Raw genomic sequence first — 12,293 nt, forward strand, 5'->3', positions numbered from 1 at the left:
TAAAGCCATTTCACCTTTAATTGCCAGCAAAAACTCACTCACGCGGATTCTCCGACACCAGCGAAATCAAATAAACTCTAACAGAACAGAAAGTGAATCACTGTAAGTCAGTCAGAAAACAACCCATATTTATATATATATTTATAGATATGTAGTTTGTAGCAGTGAAAGGCAAGTATGGGCGAGTGGTTCCCCGATAAATTACATTCTTTACATCCCAACAAGGTCTAGCGGCTGGAAAAGTGGCTGGAAACAGAAAACAGGGAGCGTGGGGGGATAGAGGGTGCAGGCGGCAGAGGGGTCCTGCCCAAAACGTGTGCCCAAAGGGGATGGGAGAAGTGTGAGAAGGGACGAAGGTGCTGCCCGGTGCCATGGGGGACCAGGCAGGGCTGCATCACCCCCTTGCCCTGCTGCATCCCCAGCGCTTCTCCTGCAGGTGGAGATGAAGCAGGAGGTCCCCTACGAGGACCCCAGCTCTGCCACCCCCTGCCCCATCCCACCGTGCTCCACATCACCAGCACCCACCAGTGCGGTGCTGGGCAGGGTCTGGCAGCGCGTGTGTCCTGGCACAGGAGGAGTGATGGTAAAGAGGGTCTGCAGCGGGGCAGGGTGGGATGCCAGCCTGGCATTGCCGGGAGCACATGGGTCTGGCAGTGAGTCGCCCCCCCAGGCTCTTCCCAAGTCTTGGGGTGAAAGTGTGGGGGGCAAAGGGGCTGGAGGCACTGGGGGGGAGCCCAATGGAGCTGACACATCCTGGGCAAAACCAGAGCCAGGCATTGCCCTGCCAGCGTGCCCGGGGGCAGGAATGGGGGGCACAAAGCACAGAGACCCCCCAAACCTCCCCTCTGGGCTGAACCGTGCCTGCTCCAGGACAGCCCCCGGCCCCATCGCCCCGCAGCGGAGCCCCCCGAGCCCTTATCCCGTTATCCCGCGGGGGGGTGTGGGTGTGAGGAAGGGGTTGGTGGAGATGGGAAGAGGGGGGGTCCTAATAAAAACCGGCTGAGAGCCCTAAAGCGGTCACAGGGCACGACACGGGCTGAGCGCGGGGCCAGGCGGGCTCCGGTGGGGAAGGAGGGCTCAGAAGAGGAAGGCTTTCTTCTTGAGCTCATTGCGCTTCCACAGGGCCAGTTTGCTGAACTCCTCGGGGGGCATCTCGAAGACCCGCAGGAAATCCTCAGGGGAGAGGTGACGCTGTGCAGGGGAGAGGAGGAGGAGGATGGGGTGAAGGGTCCCCCCCTCCTCTGGGTGCCCCCCAGAGCCCAGCTCAGCCCCTACCTCCAGCCTGGTCCTGTCCACGCCGGGGGGCAGCTTCACACGGCCTCTGTTTGTCACCATCAGCATCTCATAGGGGTAGATCTGCAGGATGGGGGGGATGTCAGATTCCTTCCACAGCTCCCCCCCCCAAACCCCAAGGCTCTAAGACCCCCTCCATACTCCCTAGTGTCCCCCTGCCCCACTCACCTTTTGCTCCAGCATGCTGGGCAGGGAATTGCCTCTATCCATGCGTCCACGCTGGCCATTCTGAGGGGGCAAACCTGGTGTCAGACCTCCCCAAAGGGCTGGTCTTTCCCACCTAAACTGAAGCCAGGGTGATGGGCTCCAGCCTGGGGACTGGAAACCCAACCTTTCCCCTCCCAGCTCTCCCCTTTCCCCCCGGGACACACTCTGAGGTGTCCATGTTCCCCCCATGTACATCACCCTCTCGATGGGTCTCCATCAGCATCTGGATGAGCGCTTACCTGCAGGCCTGGAAAACACAGAGGAGCAGGACTCAGCCCCGGCCCCCCCCACTGTGTCCCCCCACCTGGGTGATGCTGAGCCCCAAGCAATGGTTTTCCACTCTCTGCAAAGCCCCAGCATCCCTCATCCCGTGGGACATCTCCCACATCCCCTGATGCTCACCAGGGCTGCTCTTCTCGCTGCCTGCTGAGCTGAACTCTGCTGACTGCAGCTGGAAGGGGACAGGGGACAGGATCAGGGTGATGCCACCCAGACCCCATCCATGAAGGTGCAGCCCAGGAGCTGCGTGCACTCACCCGGGTGAGGGTGCTCCTGCCAGAGGCGGGCAGCGAGGAACTCTTGTAGCTGCCTGTGTGCAGAGCTGCAAGAGAACAGGAGATCACAGAGGTGCAGGCAGGGCTGTGGGGCTTGGCAGGGTGCAGGCAGCCCGAGGGGACGGTTATGGGAAGAGCATCATCCCACTTACACGTGTGGAAAGGTGTCCGGTCCGGCAGCGAGCGGGTTTTCCTCCGGATGGGAAGAGATTTCTCCATCTCCTCCTTCAGGATCAGCTTCCCGAGGTTGGAGGTGATCTGGGGGCAAAGGGGCACAGGCGGGGGGTCAATGTCAGCACAGCCCCAGCCTTTCACAGGGCGCCCACCCGCTTGTCCTGCCTCTCACCTTGCTCAGCTCCTGCCTCTGGAGCTCCCGCAGGTTCTTCATCTCCTCCGTCAGGTCCTCCTCTTCCTCCTCCCCTCTCTTGGAGGCCATCCTCCTCCTCCACTCCGTCTCTGTGGGAAGATGGGAGGTTACATCCATCCTCAGCATCCCCATGGGGTCTCTGGGGGGAATACACCCCCTGGTGCAGCCCGTTCCCTCCCCTATCCCTGCTCCCCACCTACCTACTACAGCCAGGGACGGGGGGCACGGCCAGTAGTCGGTCTCGATCTTGGCAGGCTGGTTGGGATCTGGGGGCTGTGCCGCCGGGAACTTGGAGGATTCAATGATCAGATCCTCTATGAGATGCTTCCCATGGTGGGCGCTGGAGTGGTGCTCTGCAGGGCACAGGGAGGGTCAGGCAGCGCCCATGGGTGCTCCATCCCGTGGCACAGACCCCCCCTGCTCACCTTTCTGCCTGTAGATCGGAGGCTTCTTGTATATGTTGAGCTCTGTTGTGTCGGTCTCTGCAAGGAAAAAGGGGGTTTGGGGCCGGGAATAGAATCATGGAATCCCAGACTGGTTTGGGTTGGAAGGGACCTTAAAGCTCCTCCAGCTCCAACCCCTGCCACGGGCAGGGACCCCTTCCACTGGAGCAGGGTGCTCCAAGCCCCTGTGTCCAACCTGGTCTTGAACACTGCCAGGGATGGGGCAGCCACAGCTTCTCTGGGCACCCTGTTCCAGCGCCTCAGCACCCTCACAGGGAAGAGCTTCTGCCTAAGAGCTCATCTCAGTCTCCCCTCTGGCAGGTTAAAGCCATTCCCCTTGCTCTGTCCCTACAGGCCCTTGTCCCAAGCCCCTCTCCAGGTTTCCTGCAGCCCCTTTAGGCACTGGAGCTGCTCTCAGGTCTCCCCTTCAGGAGCCTTCTCTTCTCCAGGCTGCCCCAGCCCAGCTCTCTCAGCCTGGCTCCAAGGGGCTCACCAGGACCCCCTGGGTCGCTCTGTGTGTCCTGGTGCTGGGACTCGTACCGGGTCTATGGAAGTGCTGCACGCTGCTGCGGGCCGAGCTGCCGCCCTGGCGCGAGGGGGGCTGCGGGGTGCTGCCGGGGGTCCGGCTCTCCAGCCATTCCCGGATGACCTGCAGGTGAAGGGGGGGGGTAATTCAGCATCACCCCCCCTTGGAGCCCTCCGTCCACCCCAATGTGTCAGTACTCACCTCTGGAGACGGAGGAGGAGAGATGGATTTGGGAGACAGGGAGCGCTGCAGAGAGCAAGCAGTGATTTATTCCAGGCATCTGCTCTATGGGACCCCACTATCCGGGGGGGTTTCCCCACCCTGACCCCCCAGAACACCCTGGGACTCCTCACCTCTCGGCTCCGGGGCAGCTCCACGTGCTCCATGAGCGAATAGGTGAAATGGGGTTCATAGATCATCAGGTCGGGGCGCTCAATGTCCAGGATTGCTTTATCCTTAGGGATGGCAGCCAGGTCCTTGTAGCCCAGAACCTCGTTGTCCATTTTGGCCTGGAAAGAAAGAAAAGTGCCTTTGTTTCTTGGGTGCAGAAAGGGGATATCGGGGTTAGCATCCTCTGGGGATGATGAGGAGGGTTTGGGGGTGACCCTGACCCCTCGGGTGGAGGTGGGTGGCCTCTTACCACGATGCTGGAGGGTGATCCGGGGACGCTGGACCCACGGGAGGAACAGACACTCCCAGGGGAGGTCAGTGGTTGCTGGAAGGAAAAGGGGAGATGTTGGCAAACCTCATCTTTGGCAAGGCCAGCCCAGGAAGGGGCTCAGGGTCATGGTCAGGACCCTGGGGCATGGCAGGGGGGCCCGGGGGACACCCCTGTGCCCCATGGACCTCAGTGCTCCGGGGCAAAACGTCCTTGGGGTTGGGCGCTGGGGTCTCCTTTGCTCCAGCGTTGTGGTTCAGGGCAGGGGACACCCGAGAGGTGACAGTGGCTTGGGCCAGGACACGTTGCCACTAGATGGTGCTGCCAGGCTGGGCTGGGAGGAGGAGGAGGAGGAGGAAGGCAGGGCCCTGCTAGCAGCACCCCATGGTGGTGCTGCTGCTGTCCTTGGCCGCCAGCCCCTGTGTGCCTTCCTTAAATGAAGGGCTTCCCATTGCCTGCATGCACCCAGCACCCTGCCCGTGGTCCCCAGCACCCTGCCCGTGGTCCCCAGCACCCTGCCCGTGGTCCCCTGCCCCTTTCCCTTGTTCCCCCTCCTTACCTTCTGCTGTCTTTCCATTCAGCTGTGGGCTGGAGGGGTTGTGTCAGTCACAGGGTCCTGCAAGGCAACAGCCGAGATTTTGGGGTGCTGCCAGGTTGCACAGGGAGCACCCCAGGGTGAGGTGGCCCAGGGCAGTGGGGCTGGGCAGAGCACACCAGACCCAAACGTGTATCCAGGACCAGCTTACAAGGGATGCCAGCACTCACCGCTGCCTCTGTGGCTCCACATCCCTCTGGGTGCTCGGGTGCTGCCTCTGCAGGGGAGACAAGAGAGAGGTGACAACGGCTTTAGAGGATGACAGCGGTGGGAAGCCCAACCTTGTCCCTGCCACCCTGGTGGCTGCTGACGAGGGTTGGCAAGCGGAGCAGGGGGAATGAAGCCCTTTGTCCATCAGCAGCGAGCGGCCTCCAGAAGGCTCCAGCAGCGGCCGCGGGACGTTGTGCTGAGCCCTCCCCGTGCTCGGGGCCCACAATGCCCCACACAAAGGGGAAAATTCCCCATTCTCCTCCAAGCTTCTCCTCTGGGAGGGGAACACCCTCGTGCAATCCAGGCAACAACAACAACAGCAGCGTGGAGCCCTGAGTGCAGCGCTGGGGAGACGCCACCACCTCTGGGGACCCCAAGCCACTGTCCCCCTGGTCTATAGCTCCCAGCAGGGGTACAGAGCCCATCCCAGTGGGACGAAGCAATGGAGAAGGATCAGGTGTGACCACGCCTGGAGCGTCCTCCAGCGCAGCACAAGGTACCACCATCACTCTCTCCTCTGAGGGTTGAGCCGGGATGAGGAGGCTCTGCTGGCAGCTCTGGGCCAGCATCATGGAACCATGGAATCAACTCAGTTGTAAAAGACCTTTAAGCTCATCAAGTCCAACTGCTCCCCAGCACTGCCAAGGCCACCACTAACCCATGGCACTGAGGGTCTCATCTACATTGTGTGTGAACACTTGCAGGGATGGTGACTCCAGCACTGCCCTAATCCCTCCTTTGAGACAACCTTGGCACAAACACCCCCCTGCTTTATCCACTGACACCCATTCCTGGCACCTGCCGAGGCTCTCCAGGACCTGACAGGGACAGGCACCAAGGCAGCACCGCACCAGGAGCTCACACTCCGAGCAGCAGCACTGGGGCAGCCCCTTGCTTCCAGCTCACACCCCATGGAATGGGCTGGCGGTGGGGACGCCGTGGTGGTGCTGAGCAGACGGATGAGACAGCAAAGAGCGGGAGCGGAGGAAGCGGCTGGAGGGCGGGCGCGGGGATGGGTGGATGCGGATGCTGGTGGGAAGGAAAACAAGCGGAGCCAGGGACACCTGCCGTGACCGAGCCGGGAACGCTGTTTGAGGGGTGCCAGGGCTGCACAGCCGCCGCGGACACTGACACCCCCCCCGCCTGGGGACGCGTTATCTGTCACCCGCAGGGAGCCCCCGCCCCGATGGCAGCCGCCCTCCCCATGGCAACCTCTCCAATCTCGCTGGCAGGCTCCTACACGCTCTCCTGCTCGCCAAGATAAGGCCGGCACGGAGCGTGTTTGGGATTTTCCCGGTCCGGGAGGGTGATGGGGGGGGAACACCGTGCGTCGTCCCCCCCCCCCACAGGGTGATGCTGAGGGTACCCACGGAGCTTGGCTCGAGTGAAGAGAGGAAGGAGATGCAAGGAGATAGGAAGAGCGCTGGAGGAAGGATGGATGGAGGGACAGACGTGTCGGGGGGGGAGCCCGCTGGGTTCCAGCACAGCCTGTGGTGACGCTGCAGCGGGAAGAGGCCAGTTCCCTCCTCCCCACCCCGAGGAAATCCGGATTTGACTTTCCACAGCAGCCAAAGCCATCAGCGCCGAGCACCGGAGCCAGGCTGCACGCACCCCCCTCGCTGGGGGGCACTGAGCAGGGACCCCCGGCCTTCCTCCCCACTCCTCCTCCTCCCCGCTGCCCGCCTTGCCCCTCTGTGCTCCTGCAGCTTCCCCGGCTCCCTGCCAGCAATGGAGGGGGAGGACACGGTGGGGTCACAAGTTCCCTGAACAGACGGTTCCCGACAGCGCTGGGAACAGCGTCCGGTGCTTCCAGCCCAGCCCCGGCCTCCTCCTCCTCCTCCTCCCAACGCAACCCCGAGCCAGAGACACGGAGCATCCCCCCCACGCCGGGGAAACCGAGGCACGGCCGCACACGGGGCCCCGCCGGCAGCTCGGTGGCGATGGTGGGAGCACGCGTGTCCCCGCGCCGCGTGTCCCCGGTGGCCGCTCCTCCTTTGTCCTGCTTCTCGTCCTTTCCCTCCCCATCGAAGCAGCACCCGGCTATTGACAGCCCATTGCTTCCGTGCCACTGCGCGAGGGATGCATCAGTGGCCTTAAAAGCCACCAGCTGCCAGCTCCAGCGCCCTGGGATTTTTCCATCCCGTAGGGAACAACGTGCACCCTGCCCCTGTCCCCTCCCAGGGACACAGGGATGCTCCATGCCTCAGCTTCCCTGGGTAGAGGGGGGATAGGAGCAACCCATCCACCCCATCCTGCAGATGCTGGAGACGATGGGGACATTTCCACCTCCTCCAGCTACACCACTCCTCCCATCCTGGGCTAACCCAGCCACTCTCCTGGCCCCCATCCCTACAGGAGCCTCTGAGCCCCCAGAAGTGGCTCTGCAGGTCCTGAGTGATGGGGTCCCTCCGCAGCCCCCCTGCCCCGATGGCCACACCGCAGCCTGCTCTGGGCAGCGGCTCACGTGGCACATAATCTGGGATTAAAGCGGGATTAGCCTGCTCATCCCACATGCAGAGGGGCCAGAGAGACCCACGGGGGCTCCCAGTGTGGGGCTGATGATGCCGACAGCCACAGATGGGCTCCTGCACTGAGCAGTTTGGGGTGGCAGGTCCCTGGGTACCCCAATGCTGTGTGTGGGGCCCAGCAGTTGGGCACCCGCCTGGCAGGATGCGAGGCAGTGGGATGTGGTTATGGGGCTACCTGCAGCCGAGGTGGCAGCTGGTGGCCCAGGTCTACTTGGGAAAGGCTGCTTTAACCCTGCCTGCCCATAGCCGGAGCTGACCCCCACGGCTCCATCCATGGCCAAGACCTGGGGGCCGGGCACTGAACCCCATTTCCCCCCCCAGGCAACCCCCCGATGCTCCATGGCAATGGAGCGATGGGAATTTGGCCTCTCCTGCCCTTGCCATGTGGCTGGATGTAGGCAAGAGGAGCAGGGGGGGTCCAAAACTCTGAGACCCCAATGGCCACAGCCCCAGCATAGGGAGAATCAAACCCTTTCACAGCCTGAGCTTGGGGAGAGCGGAATGGGAGTGTCCCCCTCCTAGGACCAGCGCCGAGACCCCACAAACTCACTCCACAAGTGGGGCTGGGGATGACTGCCCTCCTCCCTTGGGATACACGGTGCCGATGGCAATGTCCCCAGGGAAGGAAGACAGGAGGATGTCCCTGCTCTGCCGGGGGGTGTCCTGCGATGAAGTGGGGTGCTGCTGAGGAGGGGACACGGGTGGGAGCCTTGGGAGGGTACCTGCGTGTCACCCGCGTCCCCACGGCACCGCCCTTCCCATCCCTACGGTGTCTTGTCCCCCCCCCCGGCAAGGGAATCTGGCTGTGCAGTGCCGGTGTGGGGAGGGGGCACGGAGGAAAAGGGAGGGGAGGAAAAAGTGTGGGGGGGGAATAAAAGGGAGAAACAAGCCCTGGGGCTGTCTTCACCCCCCCCGGGAACGGGCAGCAAAGGACGGGAGAGCAAAGCAAAGGTCGGCCGATGCCATCCCCAATAAACCAGCCCCTCCCGCCCCCCCCAGGGTATCCCCTCTCCATGTCCCTCTCCTGCCCCTCTCCTCATGGAGCCGCGCAAGGGCCACGCCACTCACCTAGCGCTGAGGACGCCGCGTACCTCCAGCCATGGGGAGCTGCGGGGGGGCCGCCCCTGGCTTCCTGTACTCGTTTGGCCACCAAATTCCACCGTAGGTCGCCCTGGCCCCGGCCCAGCCACCGCTGCGGCATCCGGGAGCGGGAGCCGCAGCTGAGCCTATCTCCCGCCGCCAGCGCCCGCCCGCAGCCCCGATAACGGCGCTGGGTGCCAGGGCGGGTGGATGCGCAGGGCTGGGTGGGTGCTGCCGCCGCTCCCCACCTCTGCTGCTGGCTCAGTCCCTTTCCCAACAAGGGGAGAATTAGCCGGCATCATGACGAAGCAGTATTCGCTCCCGCCGCCGCTCGCTCTCGCGGCACAAAGGGAGGAAAACAGACACCAACCCTGATTGCCCAGCGCTGACCGCTGTCAGGAAGAGCCTGGATGGTGCTGGTGGGGCCCAGCACCCCCTTCTCTATCCCCTGCTGCAGTTTGGGGATGGTGTCCCCTGTTCCCCACACACTGGTTGGGGTTTCGGCACCCACAGCCCTGAGCACCCCATGGTACATGGCAGCGGGGGGGTAAGGGTGGCCCCATCCCCATCTTGATTTGGGGTGATGCGAGGGTGGCACCCACCTCTGGAGGGGGAACACAGCAGGGATTTCAGCCCAGGGGTGTGGAGCATCGTCTAAAAAACAATTCCTGACCTCTACAGGTGCTGAACTGGACGTGGGTGCTGCCAGGGAGAGCCTGGAGCTGGGTAGGAGGGAGAGATGCTGCCCCCACATCCCGAGCCCCCCACGTCCCCGGGGGTGGCGGGCCTGCGTTGGTGCTGCAGCACCGGGAGCCGGTGTCTATTCCCGGCTCTGTGTGGGAGAGAGATGCCTGGTGACAGCAGCTCTGCTTCTGGGTCCTCTCCCTGCTGCAGTGATTGATGCTGTTTGCTGCCTCAGTTTCCTTTACGGCTCAAGCAAGGGCTGCTGGAACCCCTGGACCCACATCTGGGGATGCACATCTGGGGGATGTATGACTGGCAAGGCACATCTGGAGGGACACACGCCCAGGGATGCACATTTGGGGGAGGGGGGATGCACACCCAGGAATGTGTGGGGAGGGGACATGGAGAAAAAAGGGGGATACTGGAGGGATGCACACGGAGGGTGCACATCTTGGGGGGATGAACACCCAGGGGGATGCGCATCTAGGTGGGGATTGCCCTCTAGTGCCAGGGCCAGCCTGGCTCGCTGGACCAAGAGCATCATGGCCTCAGCTCTGAGATGCTGCTGCACTCCCTCAACTGAAGGGGCTTCTCCAGCCCCAGCCCCACCAGCCACCCCCTGGGGCCGGCCTCATGAATAACCGCGGCTGCGGCTGCTTCCCCGCTGTAACCCAGTTTCTCAAGCATGAAGACAACCGCAGCGGCTGCTACATGCACCCGGAGCTGCTCCTGAACCAGCCATGGCACCCATCGTGGGCTCAGCCCCCTGCACCATGATCCCAGCACCCAGGGGTGCCCAGAGGGAAGGAGGAGTTTGGGAACACACTCATCCTGTGCCAGCCGGGCCCCGCACACCCTCGTGTGCACCCACCGAAAGCCAAGCCCAGACATGCTCACCGAACCCCCCCAGTGCTCACCAGCCCCACAGGGTCACCCCTCATCCCGGTGACGCCCTTCAAAGGCAGCTGCCAGAGGGGCTGCTGGGGCCCAGGACGTGGGAACAAGAGGGTCGCAGGGCCCTACCTTCAAGGGAGCCCATGACCCGCTGCAGGCAGGGCTGCCTGTCCGCCGGGAGCCATGCCTGCGCCGAGCATCCCCTCCCCTGCGCCGCACCGCACGTTGCTACAGCGACCGCCTCCCGCCGCAACCGGCTGGAGCCGAGCTAAGGAGGATGTGCAGGAGCCTCCTTCGGCCTCAGCGAGCGATGGAGGAGGTGTAGGGGCATGTTCAGCCTCACCGAGCAATGGAGGGTGCGCAGGAGCACCCTTCAGCCTCACTGAGCAATAGAGGAGGTGTTAGGAGCATCCTTCATCCTCATTGAGCAAAGGAGGATGTGCAGGAGCAGTCTTTGGTCTCAGTGAGTGATGGAGGAGGTGTAAGGGCATTCTTCACCCTTATTAAGTGATGGAGGAGATGTAGGAGCATCCTTCACCCTTATTAAGTGATGGAGGAGATGTAGGAGCATCCTTCACCCTTATTAAGTGATGGAGGAGGTGTAGGAGCATCCTTCATCCCCATTAAGCAAAGGAAGAGGTGTAGGAGCATCCTTTGGCCTCCCCACCCTGAGGGATGAGGCTGAGGAGAGGGACAAGGCTGAGGCGCCTTCCTAGGTGATGCAGTCCCTTTGCCCCTCTACAAGGCAGCTGCCTGACCCAAAATTGCCCCCGGTGCTGCACTGTGGGACCACTGGGCATCATCCCAGAGGACCTTGGTGACAGCAGCCCTGCTAGGGCTGGCCTGGATACAGCCCCACGTCCTGAGCGATCCCAGGCCCTGCCACCCCTCTGATGCCCCCCAGGAGCCCTGAGCCAGTGAGGACCATGGGGCTGGGGATGGCAGCAGGCTGGTCCCCATCCCCTCTGCAGTGGGGTGACTGCTCTGGGGAGCTGCCCCTGAGCATCCCAGCCCCCCGCAGCATCCCATGGGAGAGCAAAGCCTTGGGAAAGGCCGGGCACGCTGCGGCGGGGCGGGACACCCTCCAGTGCACTTTCTGCACAGACTTCCCTGTCCCCACCTCCGCCCCCCGCCCCGGGTCTCACCTCAGAAAACAAGAAAGCAGCAGCGTGAGGGGTTGTTTTTCTTCTTCCTCCCCGGCCATAATTAAAAAGGACTCACCCTTCCGAGCCCTTTCTATCCCGGGAGGTCGAGAAGAAAGAGAGGGGAGGAAGGGGAAAACCCTGAAAGAAAAGAGAGGAAGGGCTCGGGAAGGAGAAGAGGAGAGGGGGGAGAGAAAGGGACGGGGAAAAATTAAAGCGGAGATCACACAAAAGGCCCTCCTCTACCTTTGAAGCTTTGGCTAAACTGGGGAGGGGGCGGCGGGGGCAGGGAGGGTCCGGACCCAGTCGGCTCCTTTCTCAAAGCTTTCTCCTTTTAAGAATGTCTCGAATTCCTGCAGAAACAAGGAGCCGGGGCTGCGGGGCCGAAGGAAATGGGGGGGGGTGTGGAATTACCCCGGCTCCTGGGCTAATTCCCGCCCGCCACACCTGGGCAGCAGCGCCGGGCATTGTTCGGCTCTAATTGCCGGCTCTCGCGTTTCTCGCTGCTTTAAAGCTCCATTGAACTCAAACTGTTATAATTTTCTCCCTGCTGACCCCCCCCTCCCCAGCCGTGTCCCGTCCCCAACCCGCTTTGTGCTGCCGGCGCTTTGAGGGGCTGGGTGAGCCCCGGTTAAGGGATTACATCCTCCCCGCGGCCCGGCCGCCACCTCCCGGGGCATTGTCAGACGGGAAAGTAATTACAGGGCAGGTGGGACGGCGCGGGCTGGGGGGGCGGCAGTCTGAGCACCGGGCAGTGTGGGGTGGGCAAACTGGTGGCCCCAGGACAGGGGAGCAGAGGGTACCACATCGGGTACCTTTCTGAGGGTGATGCTCTAGGGGGGGACCAGTGGGTACCGTGCCAAGAGTGATGCTCTGCTCACCAGGATGCAGTGGGTACCACACTGGGTACCAGGTCAAGGGTGATGCTCTGGGGAGAGCAGTAGGTACCACGCTGCAGGTGATGCCCTGTTCATGAGAATGCAGCAGGTACTAGGCTGAGGGTGACACTCTGAGGGGGAACAGCAGGTACCACACTAGGAACCACACTGAGGGTGATGTCCTGCTCACCAGAATGCAGCAGACACCCCAAAGATCCAACTGATGGGGGTCAC

At 62.7% G+C, this 12,293-nt stretch overlaps 1 protein-coding gene across 3 annotated transcripts; it reads right to left on the bottom strand.

Moving 5' to 3' along the window:
• DMTN (dematin actin binding protein) lies at window positions 1-8,646 on the bottom strand. 3 transcript variants are annotated; one of them, XM_080634445.1, is made up of 16 exons: window positions 8,450-8,646; window positions 4,814-4,860; window positions 4,608-4,664; window positions 4,031-4,105; window positions 3,744-3,899; window positions 3,592-3,636; window positions 3,405-3,513; window positions 2,847-2,903; window positions 2,622-2,774; window positions 2,401-2,510; window positions 2,207-2,312; window positions 2,037-2,101; window positions 1,903-1,951; window positions 1,462-1,535; window positions 1,276-1,356; window positions 1-1,191 (listed from the first exon to the last, which is right to left on the bottom strand). In XM_080634445.1, the coding sequence occupies exons 3-16, from the start codon at window positions 4,623-4,625 to the stop codon at window positions 1,078-1,080; spliced, it is 1,212 nt and encodes a 403-aa protein (XP_080490571.1). In that variant the 5' UTR covers window positions 4,626-4,664; window positions 4,814-4,860; window positions 8,450-8,646; the 3' UTR covers window positions 1-1,077. The 3 variants fall into 3 exon arrangements, 2 of the variants coding, with proteins under 2 accessions (XP_080490571.1, XP_080490570.1); XM_080634444.1 differs by lacking the exons at window positions 1-1,191; window positions 1,276-1,356; window positions 1,462-1,535 and adding an exon at window positions 1,577-1,747; XR_013958513.1 differs by lacking the exons at window positions 1-1,191; window positions 1,276-1,356; window positions 1,462-1,535; ... (8 more) ...; window positions 3,744-3,899; window positions 8,450-8,646 and adding exons at window positions 4,237-4,382; window positions 5,922-8,345.
• Window positions 8,647-12,293: the final 3,647 nt, after the last annotated feature.

Source organism: Psittacula echo, assembly GCF_963264785.1.
Source record: "Psittacula echo genome assembly, chromosome: 25".
NCBI lineage: Eukaryota > Metazoa > Chordata > Aves > Psittaciformes > Psittacidae > Psittacula > Psittacula echo.